This window comes from Psittacula echo (genome assembly GCF_963264785.1).
Source record: "Psittacula echo genome assembly, chromosome: 4".
Lineage (NCBI taxonomy): Eukaryota > Metazoa > Chordata > Aves > Psittaciformes > Psittacidae > Psittacula > Psittacula echo.
The window spans coordinates 70551798-70569230 of NC_137738.1; the positions used below are offsets into that span (position 1 = coordinate 70551798).

Sequence of the window (17433 nt, forward strand, 5' to 3'; positions counted from 1 at the left end):
TGGGTCACATTAAGCTTTTCATGAACCGTCACATTAAGCTTTTCATGAACCAACACCCCCAAGACCTTCTCCATGGTGCTGCTCTCATTTCACACCAACTGGAATTATACCTCCACAGGAGCTGCAGCATTGTCTCCCTATTTCATAAAAGCTACTTGTCTTACATTATCGTTTCCATGTACCAAATACATGGCTCTCAGCAACAGTGTTTCAGCAAGCAATCTTTGTATTAAAACCTCAAGAAAATCTAAGAACACACACTACACATTTAAATGATAATTTATGCTAAAATCTTTTGGAACATCTTGATTCTAAATTGCTGTTTAAAATGTGGGTGCTTCAAGCTTATAATGTCTATCGCTTGATGCCAGTCAGCAGCCTCAGCAAATAAGATAAATGAAATAAATCAACTGCTCCTGGAATCAACAGACACTGTAAAATCTTTTTAATCATATTTCAGATATATGCAGGGAATTCTATTTATACATTCAATATGCATCTTCAGATTTCTCATTTTCACTTAGGTTTCATCTACTGCTCTTGTTAAGTTTACTTTGACCGTATGAGTAGTAGCAGATGATTGTCCTCGGAGACCTTCCAGGAAAATCTGTGGTCTGGGTACATTGCTTGAGTTGTCACGCTTAGTCTGGGTGCTAACATCTTTTGGCAAGTACACTTGGGTGCAGTTCTGTCTTCTCATATTGCTGAGATCAGTCTGCATGGCATGAGTTAATTTGCGGCGCAAATTGGCCTAAAGACACAAAAAGTAGCAGATTAAGCAAAATCTGCTTTGGGCATTTTAGCACTAATGTATTTTAGATGTGTTTGTGTATTTTACATCTCTAAGCTTCCCAAACCTGGAACATGGCCCACTGTCAATACAACAGTTGCAACTGTGATTTGATAACTCCTGAACTAACAGGATGTGTGAGCAGCACACATGTATGTATGTACCCACACAATTTTAAGCCGGCCTCTTAACTGCTTTCCTATTTTCCTTTAGTCATTTTGCTTCGTATTTTGTTAAATGCTGAAGCCTTTGTTTTGTTAGAATAAAATACTGGTTTCATGGTAAGCTCTTCAATACTTCAAATTAATTTCAATAGGTCTGAAAGCACCTTCACCATGACGTCAGGTCTGGATAAGTCCTTCTGGGCATCTGCAATCAGGGTGCACAATATTGTGGATAAGCCAAATATGGGATCAAGTCTTTTGGTTTCTACCAAATGCGATGAGGTTTGGGGGTTGGTGTCACCAAGTATCAGATAAAAGGGAAAAATGCCTTCTTTCAAGACATTGCTCTTTAATCCCTTGGCAAGGGGCAAAAGTTAAGATAATTTATGATTAAAGTTCTGTTTAATCACAGAAACTGCTATATATGCAACAACAAAAAACACTTCTCATATTACAAAGTCAGCACTTGAAACAACAAAATGCTCCTTAGTCCAATGAGCCTTCTATGTCAGCAGATGCACACACTGTAAATCATATGACATAATGTTGTAATCAAAATACAAAAATACAGTCTCGTGGTGGGATCCAGGCCCTTGCATGTAAGTGAGAAAGTCCCTGGAGTCCAGTCCAGTCAGCAGAGACTGGAGTCAGTGGAAGCTGGAGAGTGATTAAGTTGGCCTAATGCAGTGTTTGTATTGGGATGAGTCAAAATGTTCTCCAGACTCCACTAAATAGGTCCCTCTCAGCTAGAGCAGAAGTTAAAGCACCTGTATTTAGACACATTTCAATCTACAACTGAATCTTATGCATGGTGCCACCAAGGAAAATACAGAAAAGAACAATAAAGAACTTTCTGAAGATAGTGTAGGAAGAAAGACAGTATTTTAGTCCTTTTTTCCGAGAATTTTTATGACAATTAAAAAAACACAAAAGCAGGCTTGAGATACTGTCTCTCTTTTATGCTTATCCCTCTTGAAAACCAAATGCATGCCACTGCAAGGAACTGTGCTTGCACAGAGAAACTAATGTAAGCTGAAAATTTTACTTGTGACATCAAATAGGTATTATAATGGTGTTATATTTTAACACTTCATCACTATCACTGTGAGTTTTCTGGCTAACTATGAACAGCAGGAAGAAAACTAAGACATATGAGCTCATTTTCTAACAAACCCCAAAATATGTCCAATGCTCCCCTAAAGTATCAAACTCACAGTCACATTGGTAAGTTTTCCTGTTATTTTAGCACTTTGATTCTAAATGTTGTATCAGCTCCATATTACAGATTCAGCGTAGTCACTATAGACAGAACACTTGCATGCATCTGGGAGTTTTTGTTTCATCTCAGCATCACTCATCTCCCATATGGGCAGTTGAGGCTACAACACCCTTAGTACTTTAAAGTACTTTCTCGAAATGTCTCAAACTAATGAGCTACACATTTGCCTGTGAATGGTCTTCATGCTCAGCTATTGGGAAACATCCACTTTTGCTTATCCTAAAATAAGTCACTGACCGCATCTTACATTTATTTATGTACTTTTGCCCACTAGAGAAGCAAAAGAGGCTTTTAGCCAGGGCCCTTGTAAACCTAATTGGCTTCTTTACATACCTCAGGAACAACTATTACTTAGAATCCTTTATAAGCCAGTTAAAACTGGCAAGACTTCTCAGTACAGAATTTTGGCTTCATTTTACAATGTTGAAGATTTCATGGCAAAAAGAACAACAGAAATAAGCAGCACAGCAGGCTGCAGGCCTCTGTAGTGCATGAATTGACAGACAAAATGTAGTTAACCCTGCAGTATTCTGTGTCCAGTGAATATTCTTAACTGCAATATTCCCTGTACTCACAAGTTCATTTTGATTGAATTCTGAAAACCAGGTGCTACACATGGGCCTCTGCATGTGCTGGCAAACCCTAGAAAGAAGCTTTTAAAGATATGCATATTGAAAAGCTTTCGTGTATTCAGCCAACCTTCTGTTGATAGACTGTGCTTTCCAATCCATAAGTAAATCATCATGATAGTATAACAAATATTTCCTCTGGCTTATATATACAACAGAAAACCTACTTGTGGATGATTTTCTGGCAAAGAACAGCCACATACCCAGATCAGCAAGTGCCTACATGGAGTTCGACATGAACCAAGGGACAACAAAAGGTGAAGGAGGATGGGAGCGAGGCACTGGGAGTGAGAATCCCAGCAAGATAAGAAGGAGCTGGAATTTACTGAGTTGCTAAATTGAGGACTGTTGGAAAACTCTGAAGGTCAGGTTCTCACACCTGTGCTTAACCAATTATATGTTAGTTGTTAAGGGCCTCACAGATATGTATCCAATCACAATGTGCCAAGTTAGTGAAAACAACTTTAAGAAATAGTATATAAAGAGTTAGTTTTCTAGAATAAAGGGCTTTGTCTGATCACATTGATCTCTGACTGAGTCCTTTCCGCAACACCTACTTGCATTTCTTACCACTCCAGTCCTATATGAAAGAGGCCTCATGCTTTGATACCTTCCCAGGATGGATAAGTTAGCTCAAAGAAAGCCTCTGCAGGGTCAAACACATCCAAAGTTATTCCTAACCATTCTGTCTGCCAGTTACGACAGTTTCCTCCTCTTACTTGATGGTAATGAATATTAATATAAATTACTCAACATGCAATAAAGTTTTACCTTTCCAGAACCTGTTGTTTGTCATTGATTTGTTGGTTGGTTTGGTTTTTTTTTACACATTAAGTATATAGTAATATCTTCAACCTGTTTATTTCAGTGTAGAGAAACAACTTTAGAATTCAAGCTAATAAACACATTCCCTAAAGGAGGCAACTGAAAAACTTGGAATGAATAGGGTTAGTAGCAGAAGCACTGGTCATAAAAACTGGGGAAGAATATGGAAGAACTGAGAGAATACGAAGGTCTAGAAATAAGGAGAGAAAATACCTGGAAAAAAGTATTGAACCAGTTGTAACCAAGTGTGTGTCTTTGAATAAGGTTAGATTTATGTTGCAAGGAACAAAAGTTTACAGTAATTTATTCTGAACTTTGTTATCCAACAATGAAAATCTGGCAGTAACAATACAAACCAATTTTATAGCTTTTCTTCTCATTTCCCATTCATTCCACTCATAGGATGTCACAATGGTTGGAGGCAAGATATGCGTATCAGTTTGAGAACTACTGTCACATTTTACAGTTGGCTTCATCAAACATTTGTCTGGAGTTCTGGCCTGGATGAAAACAAACAAACAAAACCAAGCAAGGCATTACCAGGAAGAACACAGATATCTCAGAAAAATAGCAAATGGATATGGTACTTTTTAAAAGCAAACAGAAACCTGCAAACCACAAGTGGGTAATGATCTTTACATTCAACAGTATTTTTTTCTTCCTGCCCCCACCAAAAAGAAGAAACCAGTAAGTATTAGATGGATTTAATTTCTGTCAGAAAGCCCTTTAGGCAGAGGCCACAGCTGCAGATTCCCACATTCCGAGTGAGTGCTTTATCATTGGATTCTGGTAAAAAGGGGTCCCATCACCACTGCCACCAGTATTTTATGAAGCAGGCACCTCAGTTTGTCTTTATGAATGGACTAAAAGTCACAAATCATAACTGGGAGAAGTGCTTACATCTCTGCCAGAGCCAGGACATAAACTGTATCTTTCTCACCAAGGGCCAGTTCAAGACTACATTCTTTCCATTGCTAGAGACCTACAATTCACAATGGATCACAGAGAATGTCTATGAATCCAAATAAAATCTTCGGATTTCACATAGTAGCATTGTCACGTTCATGATTAATGAGTCCCCTTTCATTTTGTAATACAATCTGTAACTCCTGTCCCCAGATATCATTCCACCCTCATCCAGCACATACAGATGAACTGCTTAGCTAAAACTCCAGTTAATACAGTATCTGGCTTATCTTCTATTGCACTTATTTACCGTGCCTTTAAGTTTTGCAAAAATGAGGAAAAGAAACATCAGACACAGGATCTTTCTAGGCTAAGGACAAACAGCTTTTATTGTCGTCACAATCCTTTGGCTCTATGTACTCTCCCATGGAGAAATAAGGTAAGAACAACATAAAGGGAAAATGTTTCTCATCAACACTCTGAAGACCTGGAAAAGATGAACCTTCAGACCTTCTGTATGACAGGCAGATGACTATACTTCTAAAGATTGGTATCGTCTGTTCTCTTTATGTTCTGGAAAGGACAGACCAATCAGTGAGCTGTTCAGCAAGAGTCATGGGCAATGTGTACCTGTGCATACGGAACAAGGTATTCAAACTGATGATGAAGCTCAAGCAGTTGAATTAGCTCTGCATATTCTTTTGCTTTTTCTACATTCAGCTGAATGAATTTATCTGGATCTTGAGCAAAGATGTATGCAGCTTCTTTGGAAGCGAAAACGTAACATTTCTCCTTGTGCTTCAAAATTCCAATAGCAGGATTTCCTAAAAAAAAAACAAAACCAAAACCAAACCAAACCAAACCAAAAAAGCCAAAAACCCAAACAAACTAAACTCCACAAAATAAAATGGTGAACAGTATGATATCCAATACAAAATACATTCATAATCAAGATTCTGTGTTTTCCTCAAGTTAGTTTCACTTCCTTTTTTCTGAAATCAGAATAGCCCCCTGAAAGTAAGCTTTTTCAAAGACAGACAAGTCTATTTTGTTAGGTCAGTACACCTGCTTTTGCCCAGTTCACATCCAGCTCACCTTACTGCATACCTGTCAAGAAAACAACAGATAAAACACCTACAGCAAAGGTGTAAGAAAACAGCCCATACCCACAAATGTTTCCCCTATAATCTCCAGAAATATTTGCTTGCAGATCAGCAGTCCATTTATACCAAAGGGCATAACACTGAAATTAACTGAAGAAGCAAATGAAGCAGCTGAAAAGCTGGACAATAAATTAACAGAGAAAATGAAATGCCAATAAAGGCTGAATAACTTACATAGAAAAACACAAATTGAGCTCAACAACAGTGGCAGGCTCTGCTTCAGCTGTCATTGCCCAGGAAAGATCTAGAATCACCATAGACAGTGCCCTGAAATACTAAATGGCACTACTCAGTGGCAATCATACAAGGAAAAAGAATGCCACATTTGTAATACTACATTTTGTTCCAACATAACAGAATATGAAGAAGTAAAATGGAGTTGGGAATGATCAGAGGCTTGGGATAATTTTCACAGAAGGAGAGATTAAAGAAGGAGGCCTCTTCAGCATTAAAAAGAAGCAAGCAAAAATAAGTAATATGATAGGAGGTTATAAAACTATGAATTGTGTGTAATATAAAATTACTATTCGCTAATTTTCCTAATAGAAAGTCTATCAGGTCTTTCATTAATTTACTAAGCCAGAGCTTAAAACCATCTTAAAAAGAGGTACCTTATCATAGTATATATAATTATAATTGCAGGACTCTTGACAGTAATAATATTCCATGGCAAACTCTAAATGCATTCAAAAAGCAATTAGATAAATGAAAAATGTCTCTCAAGGATTATTCAACAGAAGGTTACAGTCTCAGCATTTATCTGAGGAAATCCCATAACCACTAACTGCTAGAACAGGGAACGATATAATTAAGGAAGGATCATTCCTACTTGATTTCTCATAATCTTCAAGTGTTCATGATTGTCCATATGCAGAAATTAGATACAGGGCTAGAGAGACCTTTGGTCCAGCCCAGGGCCATTGTTCTCATATGCAATACTAAATAAGCAATTTACACTGCTGATAAAATAAGTATTTTTTTTAATACTGCCAATTAATGGTGATATTTTCCTTCCAAATTCCTTAGATTAAAAAATAATAATCCTATATGGATAGGTTCTATAAAGGATAGGGAGACAGAAAACATGAATTGATGGGGTAGCTGAAATCAGGCTTGCTTTCAAGACAAATGACCCTAGAACCGACCAAAAAAATCCCTATGATTCCTTGACTTTATCAAGTGCACTTCTGCATTCTTTTCAGAGAAGATTTTTGGTACATTAGAACAGCTATTTAAAAATACATATGATGTAGGCATGAATGGGTGTGTTTGCAACACAGAGATACACAAAATAGAAGGAATGACCATTTTCCTATGCCTGTATTAAAACACATTAACAGCAGTAAACAAGCCTGCATTCAGCTGCCGTGTAGGTTATATAGATGCAGATACAGCAGTTGGAAAACATTTATCCATTCAATCTTGTTTCTGCCTCTGCTTGCTTGTGACTGCTTTCTCTTGAAAGCCTCTTAGCTTCTATTCAGGGCAGTTTATTTGTGTATTTTTAAAAGAAAAATACTTGAACAGGCGAAATAAGTTATTTGGGGTGAAAATTACAAACATGATAATACAGTACTCTAGCTAGAGGATGCATTCAGAACATGTGTTTATATCTTCCCTATTACTTGTGTATAGAGTACGGAAAAGACTTAACTACAAAGAATACCTGGGAGGGTGAGGCCTTTTACACCAATTGCATGTGCACAGAAACCATGGTATTGGATTAGCAACTGATCAAAATGATCAATAGTCTCTGGAAAAAGCCATTCCTGGTTCTCAAAATCAGAAACATTCACTCTGGTTCCTAAGAAAAGGTTGGATGAAGGAAGGATTTCAGTGACAAAACATCAGATGCTGAAAATACAATAATGTTACAGGATGACCAAGATCTCAAAAGCCAAACTTTAGCCCTGCCTTAAGAGAGATCCTACTGAAAAATCAGTCCTGCAGGAGGCTTCTTTAGCAGTGTTAGTTTTCTTTGGAAGCAGGGGACAACAGGAAGGTAATATCTTATTCTTCTGTTTTGTTTTCACCCACTCAGGCATTACAAATCCCCTCAAGTATAGCTTGGTTGCTAGGGATACCATCTTACAAACAAATATGTCTGGTAACCAAAGTCCTGTTAGCTTAGTTTTATTCCCCCTCCATTTCATAAGTTCTGAAAGGTATAAAAAGACATAAACAAACATAAGAAATTTAAAAAAAAAGTATTCTTCCCTGATCATTCTGCCATTTTTATAAGGCATGTTTGTATCTAGTAGATCTATTTTATAGATTTTATCTATCTATAATTATTTATAATTTCATCTATTCTATATTTATATTTTTATATACAAAAGTAAAAGCCCAAACTACACTACCTGAAAACTAAATCCACACACTACATGCTGTATTTTAATTTACTGTGCAAATTCTGATTATTAAAAAATACATATGGAGCACTTTCTGTAAAAAAAATTCAAACCACCAAATCTTGGGAAATCAAAGAAAACCAAAAAAACCCAATAACTTTCAGTACCCATGGTTTCTCTTAACCTTTCTTCATCGCTTTTCACAGTCAGTCCTTCCAGAAGAGATGTTAGCAGTTCCTCAGGAAAAAGCTGTGACTGGATTTCTAAGAACTGTTGCAGATTGTTAGTCATACTTGTGAGGAATTTTAGCAGTAGCATCTCATCCTGAAAGCTGGTCCAGAGGTTAGAAAGTGCAATAAAGAGAGGCTAGAAAATAAAGAAAATGAGCTGAAATTCAGATTTGTTTTATTTCTGCAGTGTAACCCAAGTGCTGTGCACAACAATCCCTGCTATGAACAAAGTGGGGCTGATCTCTAAGGCCTTCAGCACTGAGAAATTCCAGGGAAACTCCTGGCATAGTAAGAGGAGTTGCCTTCACATATGCCCAAAGCTTGTACAGCCAGCACACAGGCCTATAGGCACGAATGGTACCTTTCTACATTTTACACCAAAGCCTTTCCAAAATACATTACTCTGAAATGCCTGGAATTTAGTGCTTCACTGACAATACAGTTTTACAACTGAAAATAAGGTGTTCAGGAATAATTGTTCAGAAGAAATGCACCTGGTTAATTACCAACTGAAGTAAACCCACACCTTATATGTGCAAAAAATCAGGTTTTGTAGTTTTGCCTGCCCTGCTTCCAGAGTGACTTGGTACCACAGCCCCCAGGCCACCAGGTGTGACAGATTAATGGGGTACAAGCCCTTACTTGTAAGTACTCTGCTGTACCACCAGTGGTACAGCATTCCCAACAGAACTGGAATCTGCCATTCCCAGCAGCAACGCTGACATACAGCTGTACACATGTACAGCAGAAGCCTACAAACTCTGACTATAAATGACGATTTCAGTGTCAGTGACATAAAATGTGCCCTTTTACATCCAAACACACAGAGGAGATTGAACAAACCTGAAATGCACACAAACAACATTGTATTTTATGCATGTTAACAATATTATTATAAGAGCAACCAACAAAGTCAGCTCTAGAATTCATCAGCATCTCTAATGCTGTGGAAATTTTATGGTTACAAAAATGGAAGAAACTAGAGTAAGGGCAGGAAGATCCCAATCATTCTTTCTAGAATTAACAAAGAACATTAATAAAATCTACTGTTTCCTAAAACAAATGCTTCCTCCAAATATAAGCCTTATCTTACAGATAAGTCCTTCAGACTTGATCTTAGGAGGACTCTAATTTGGTCTCTTGGTTGTGTTACACAAAACTTACAGAAAATTATATAATTTGAGATTGCCAGGCTCTGACAAATTCAACTGAAATTGGCCAACAGTTTCAGAAGCTACTGGGAGGGGCAAAGAGGCTGAAACCCCCATCACATAAAAACCCTGATTTCTTTAGAAAAATGATTATCAAAGACTCATACTGTAATTACAGGAATTGCTATCTGAAGGGACTTCAAAAGAATCACACTGATGTGCTGTTATCTGTCATCTTTACAGTTTCTGGAAGGAACAGGAAAGAATATTTACAAAAACAGGAAAATACTACTATAAATCTACAAATACTGACAAATTACTCAAGGCACAGTAAAATCTACTTAATTCCTTCTCTCCCTTTTTGTACCTTGCTTTTCTTTCACCTTGAGATCAAGCCTTTCTGTTTAGTTGGCCCCTTCAAAAATCACAGACGCTGTTATAATAGAGACAAAAACGTAGCCTTTTTCTTAACACAAACTATACAAAAATACACCAGCAAAGTATCTTGTAATACTTAGAGTATTTTTTTATAATTAAGAAGAAACAGAGTTTCCATTCAAAATACTTACAAAAACTTCGTTGGCATCTACAGAAACTTTATTCTCCACTGTGTTTTTCAACCGCTCCATTGCTGTTGCAAACTGTGCTTGCATCTTTTCAACTTCTTGAGCGCTTGTAATTGCATCAGACTGGAAACAGAACTTACTTCAGGTAAGAAGTATGACAGTCAAAAAATCAAGTATTTAATAAAAAGCATTTACTTGGATCTCTTAATTCACTTTATTTACTTGGATCTCTTAATTCAACTGATTTCAGACAACTGTTTTAAGGAATGAAATGTACCCTAACTATCCACAAAATACATTTTTCTGTAAGTGTAAAACCAGGCACTTCTCTCAACATATATCAGTAATTTTTTACAAAAAACCTCAACATTTTTACACTAAAGAGAAGTGGAAAGAAAAATTAGAAAGGAAATATCTTTCTAAGCCTTATGCTATACAGGAAAGACTGCAATTTCTCAAAAGACGAATGTAAAGGTCTTTAAAAAAACCAAAACCAAAATCCAGCCAAACAAAAACCCAACCAAATTTCAAGAATTTAAATTGTATTCTTCAAAGATTTCTGATGACTCCGTATATGTTGGGGATGTCTTCAGACTAAAACTGAGATGATTTATGGATAGAACACAGAGGTTTTTTCTCTTATGCCTTTTGGGATAGAGTGGGTATCAGCAGGCAAACAAGGAAAAAGTCCTGCTTTTAAAGTTCTTTGTTAATGAAATCAAACTGAAAGAGGAAAATTCCTGAAATTAAATGGAAGCACAGATTCACTGAAACAAACAATCCATTTTGTCTTTTAGCTAAGAGTAGCTTACCAAACCCAGTAAGTTAGGTACAAAGTTCTGTATGACAGGTGTAGGTTCTCATATGGCAGATATCATGGTGGGGATCTGTTATAAACCACCCTACCAGGATAAAGAGGCAGATAAATGAGGGAACTGGGGTTGTTTACCCTGGAGAAAAGGAGGATGAGGGGAGACCTTATCACTCTCTACAACTACCTGAAAGGAGGTTGTAGCAAGGTGAGTGTTAGTCTTTTCTCCCAGGTAACAAGCAATAGGACAAGAGGAAATGGCCTCAAGTTGCACAAGGGAGGGTTTAGATTGGATATTAAGAAAAATGTCTTCACCAAAAGGGTTCCCAAGCACTGGGACAGGCTGCCCAGGGGACTGGTAGAGTCACCACCCCTGGAGGTATTTAAAAGACATATAGATGTGGTACTTATGGACATAGTTTAGTGGTGAACGTGGCAGTACTATGTTAATGGTTGGATCCAATGATCTTCAAGGTTCTTTCTAACCTAAATGATTCTATACTTCTTTTTTTTTCATTTATTTCTGAATAATTTTTCTTGTATTTCTGTCCTGTACCAGTAGGTAACTTGAATACATTCCATCTTCAATAAAAACCCACAGGATACAACATGATGGTATCTCACCAGAAGGATGCAAAGGAAGGCCTCATATTGTCTCACATTGAACAGTGCTTCTTTTAATTTAAAAGAACTTAGCTGTGTATGCCTGTGTTGGTCTTCCTGCATGGATTCCAACAGAGTTGTGTACCGGTGGGCCCGTAGGTGGCAATTATTAAGACCTTCATCGATAGTCCGTGTAGCTGACGGAATGGCTTCATTCAGAATGGCTGGCACTATTTGTGCAGAATAAATACAAGATGTGTATAAAAAGAATTATTTAAATCATTAGCAAATGGCTGAAATGCAGCATTTGAGCAAAGCAGTCTTTCAATAAAATTTTGATCTCTGAATTTTGTCCTTATATTCATGAATTCCTTTTTAGCACAATTTTCGATTCTTGGTTTCCTCATTTGTAAAATACTTTTCATGCTAGCAACATCAGCAAGCAGCAGTGCAGGAAATTGGCTTGAGGTATGTTTACCCAAACCCTTGTGAGCACAGAGAGGTTAGATTTAACAAAGCTAGAATGGGAAGTAAATTGGTACAGGTATTACGAGTGGTCTAACCACAGCTGGAGAAAGCTGAGCACTTGGCTGATTTACTTTTTGGAAGCAGGGCAGAAAACCAAGAGCAGTTGAGACCGCTGCTAACACTTACATTAAGGCTTTAGTGGTCTAACTACTCGCCCTAAGCATAAACACATCCATTTTATCTCCTCACCTAAGAGCATTCATGATGTATTTTTTCCATTAAATCATATGTAAACAGCTCAGTGCAAAAAAGCCCATATTATAGTAAGCCAACAAAGGTAACAGGATTAACAATCATACTATGTATTCTAAATCCCACAGATATTATAGTGACAAAGACCACAACATGTGGTAAATTGTGCCTTTTGTAGAACCACAGTAGTTGAATGTTCTCTCACGCTAATGTTCTCTAACTCAGGCCCAGTGAACCTAGGATAGACTCAGCCACAACACAGAAAGCTGACATTTGTGGGAAAGTATATGTTTTAAAAATAGAAAACCAACAATGCCTTGCTTAGCATATGAGAAACAAAAAATATCACCAAATCTAGAAAGTTGCTTACCTCTTTTACTGTGCTTTATTTAAAATCCTGTCCAGCTAAGCCAGTACTTTGCTTTCCAATAAAGCACCATTTTCTTATCAGGAAAAGTATGTGCTGTAACCTTTATTCCAGAAACTCTGGCCTTCTAAAATAAAAGGTTTTACCCTAAAATTGGGCCGCAGACCCTTCATACAAATAAGTCTCCACAATGAGCTACAACACTACGTGCATATTTACAGAAACATTTCCACTGACCAGTCATTTATTTGGTTATTGTAAATTTACCAGAAATAATGGGGCTTTGGGGGAAAAGAAAAAGTAAGAGGAATACAAAGTATTGCCCTACACTGAATACAGCTCTTGAAAAATTTCAGGGTTGCCATTGACAGCTCTTTTTTGCTTAGTAAAGAAGCAGAAATATTCAAAATGCAAGATTTTTGAGAATATGTTAAGAACCTGAATAGGTTACTCTAAATTACCAGAATACAGATAATGCCTCAGCAACTTTTATCACTTCTCATCACACATACTCAACAGAAAATCGTAACTGGATTGACAGTGTCCTTTTAAGATTTTAACTACTTTTAAAGGCAAACATTACATATTTAATTAACCTAATGGCAAGGGATCATGGAACAAGTTATCATGAAGTAAATTAGTGCATGAAGTTAACACATATAATACTTCCACTTCAACCACACAGGGCTCCCTCTTACTAAAAAGTAGTAGCCTACATGGAATCCTATAATCAATACCGAATATTTATTTTTCCTTCGGATTTACAGGCTCTGAGTCAAACCTGTTTACCTAGAGATAGGATATTATTGGAGCTGCTCCAGTGAAGAAGGCCAGGGAGAATTATTTGGGAATACACAGCCCAAATGCAGTTGTCTACTTACAGTCATCAATGCTGCTTCCTCCTTTCCCACATGCCTTGTTGTACAGCCGAATTCCTGTGACTAGCATGGCAAAAGTTTTCAGCTGTTGCTCTTTGTTCTTCTTACCAAGTGAGGTGAAAGCCATTATCTCTCTCTGGGGGAATACACTCTGCAGAGCAGCTATTAAGTATTACGTATGAGGGAACAGAAAAGAAAAATCATTAAACAAGCAAAAATACCCCTTCCTGAACAACTGCAAAAAGTAGGAAATCTATGGCAAATTCAGACTTCAAGGCTGAGCAGTGACAGTAGGTAGTAAGCATTCACTCCAGTTTACCACAGCTGTATCTAAAGACCACCAAAGATAAGATGAAATTTTATTTTTCAGTAAGAAAAGCCCAATTTCACACCTGAGAGTTTACTGACCTGTTACCTCCCTGACAGCCCCAATATCTGTTGGGGATCCTAGGCCAGAGGCAAGCAGCACATAGCTAACGATCTTTTGATACACATTTTCCATTTCTTCTTGCAGATGAGGACAACTATCTGTGATATCCCTGACCACAGGAGCCAGCCTTGCCTCCAGAACACGGTGCTGCTCACGGAGGAATTCAGCTAGGAAAGAAGAACAGTTAGAAAGTGCCATCTAAATTCTTTGGAATTTGGCCTATACAGAGGGTACAGTTCATTTCCATCCAAGTCAGAGCACTAACTTAAGGTTTTGGAAACACAGAAATGTGTAAGAGATATTTAAGGTACCATACTATTATAATTAACAACAGTGGAGTTAAACATTAACTTAATTATCATTATTAACATCAGTCAGTAGAGTCCAGAGAACTATTCAGGCCAAATTAATCAACAAGTCCCTGGCTCTCTGAACTCCTCTGACTGCAGTAGGACCTAGCACACACACAGGATACATGCCTAAAGTTACATGCTCAAATCTGAAGACTACTCAGGATCTCAGAATCTTCCTAGACTTACTGAGCTTACTGAGCTTTTTATATTCAAAGGACTATGGAGCAGCCTCGTAGTGTTGGTAGTTTTTGGGTTTAATCCATGCTAACAAGAAAACCCACACAGAAATGTTTATTTTTTTGTCTACTTTTGTTCTGCCCTCTGTTTCTCAGCCAGCCCTCAGTGTCCCATTCAGATCTGAAGTTACAGTTACAGGAGAGACATTTTCTCCATGTAATTTTTCTTCCACATTCCCATTCTTAGACCATATGAAGTTACCACTGATAAGACCAAAATATACTCAGTTAAAACTGTAACTGATTGTTCAGGATTGCTCCTATCTCTCAATTAGGGCTATTGATAAAACATCAAGTTATCTTTCAGACACAGTGCAGTTCTAGGTACTAGTTCTCTTTCAAATACACAAGTGCACAAGTTTTTCTTGCTGAAGGCAGCTATCCACTGCACCTGAAAGCATAATTGTTCTCAAGCGATCTAACATATTACGTTTAGCAAACCTCTCAGACAGGATAATTGTACTTTCAAATCTAATGTACATTTTTTCCTTTACTATATCCATACTGAAACACCATACTTCTACGAAGCACAGCTCTCCAGGGATTTTTATTTTGCTTTACTACCAATAGTCATTTAAGAGGAATCATTGTTAGCCCTACAGAGAGAGATATTGAATCCTTAACTCAGCATCAACTTCTTCTATGGAAACATATTTGAAATTACCTCGGTTTGCATAGTTCATATCAAAGTAAACTTGCATCTTAATTGTGCTCAGGGATGGGTTTGTTGTGTCAAGCAGTCTGGTAACACAGAGCTAAGAAGAGAGACAGAGAAGTGAGATCTTACTCATCTTTGGGGAAAAGTCTGAACTGACAGTGATTATGCTGCAGCTTTCACAACTGCAGTAGAGCCCCCTCGCTGCCATTCTCTCTTTGTAAGGCATTTATTTACATGAGGAAACACATAGTCCAGTCTTTAGCTACAGAACCATGAGAGAAAAAGTAGCATTAAGATTTTGAAAGTGTTCATACCAGAATAAAACAGCATTTTAGCTACAGGAACAGGTAGCAAATAATGCTACAGTCTTAGCTAAGTGCTGACTCTCAACATGATGTCAGAATTACCTGGATAATACCTTGAACATCTTCTTTTGTAAGGATTTGATCCACTTTAAAGTCATTTCTTGGATCTAAAGCAACAGCTTTCACCTAGAGATTGCCGAAAGAAAGCTATTAATTTACATCTCAACATACACTCTGCAACTAACCTTTTGTTTTCTAAAAAATCTCTAATGCAGTCAATATTTCTTTACTATTCTTTTGGGGTTTTTTTCATTTCAATCTTTCGTAGTGAAACAAAGTTACATCATTTCACATGCTGCCAGTTTCAACCTCAGTTCTCAGATATAAGGGGAAAAAAATCTATTTGTGATGCAACTTTGCAGAGAAATATTTCAATGCATCTCCTTTCCTGAAAATATATTTTTTTCTAAGTAAAATCTTATAAAAATCCATTGTGGTTGTTATATGCATCAGTATGAATGTTTACGATTTGGATAAAAAAAATCCATTCTGTTCTGCATACAGGGAAATATCTGCATGTTTGCAGCCGGTATGCATGCTGCCTATCTTGCCCAGTACAGGATCTTCACTCACTATAATTCACTTAAGTTTTACTGATCATGTTTAATTGATCAACACTGCTTCTGAACCCAATGTATTTTTTTAATGCCATGATGTCACATTTAGAAAAAGGCAGACTAACAGTACTGCTGTGAACCATTTACATTCATATACAAGTTTATTGAGATCTGATTCTATTCATATACCCTCCATAAAAAAAGAACCTAGCTCCATCTTTCTTCAGACTGAGCTTTGCAGATGCATTCGGACTATATCCTGCAGCAGTGCTGTGTGTCCTTAGAGGAGAGGCCAGAGCGTGTAATATTTTTTAGGATACTTAAGTTGTCTACCAAGGACAGCACTGAGATTGATTCCATTTCATTTTTAGTCTAAGTGGGATCCAAGCCCACTCCTTCAAAGATTTGGCCGATTTATACTATGTGGCCCTGCCAAAACAGAGACACAAATAAAAGAATCCATCACAGTAGAGGGAAGAGGTGAACGTCAAAGAATAAATATAGCTGCTGCAATAAACATTTGCCTATGAGTCATGCCTTTTTGTTCATTTATGAGAGTGGGAAGAAATGTTACTCAACCTTGGGAACACTTCTCTTTTTCGCTTTAGAAACAAAACCAAATGGTTTCTCTCCCTGCAGAAGAAAACTGAGGGAGAACTCTGAGTTGGAGTTCAAAGAGTTTCCAGGACTCAGGGCCTGCATCCTTTTCAGGGCCTTATATTCACATAGATAGCATTCCAGAGGAATTACTTACTTTTCCATGACTTTAGGACCCTCTATTGAATATCACTGAACATCCCTTTGAAACTTCTTAGTGTGGGCAATCAGAAACCAAGATATCCTAAAGTCCAAGTCACCCCTGACAGCCTCAGCTAGTGCCATCCCAGCCATGGACTTTTCATTTTCTGTTTGTTCACTTTTAAGACCAAAGGAATAATTTCCATCCTCTCCTACATCATTCAGTCCAAGCAGTGTTGGTGACTTCAGGGGAACTACTGACCTCATGTGAAATTAATCCCTTACCTCATAAAAGCCTCAAAAACCAGTTTGAACTGCCAAGCTACAGGCACACAGGTCTGAAACTTCTCATCTGTAGGCCATCATGACATATTTACCTCAATATTTTATGCTCCATAGCAGAATTTGAAAGTGATTATAAAAGCACCCATATGAAATAACAATAAAAAGCAGCCCTGAACATTTAGTTTGCCCTTACCATGAAAGCCACTAAGATTTCAGAAACAGTTTGTCCTTGGGTGGCGCAATCCTGTCCGATCTCGCGAATGATTTTCCTGACGACATTCCCGGTCTGGTCGGAGGACATGCTGGACAAGCACACGCATTAACGGAGTCCGCAGTCGTTTAAGAAGAGCTCGGGAGCGCTTTTCAACGTTTCGCCAC

General features: G+C 37.6%; 1 protein-coding gene across 1 annotated transcript; it reads right to left on the reverse strand.

The window, feature by feature from the left end:
• Positions 1-520: 520 nt before the first annotated feature.
• CFAP206 (cilia and flagella associated protein 206) lies at positions 521-17356 on the reverse strand (the record flags this gene model as incomplete). The annotated part of the gene is made up of 12 exons (XM_080615354.1): positions 521-751; positions 4044-4187; positions 5224-5417; positions 7423-7560; positions 8275-8473; positions 10058-10177; positions 11490-11698; positions 13437-13595; positions 13842-14030; positions 15117-15207; positions 15518-15601; positions 17249-17356. The coding sequence occupies 12 exons, from the start codon at positions 17354-17356 to the stop codon at positions 521-523; spliced, it is 1866 nt and encodes a 621-aa protein (XP_080471480.1).
• Positions 17357-17433: the final 77 nt, after the last annotated feature.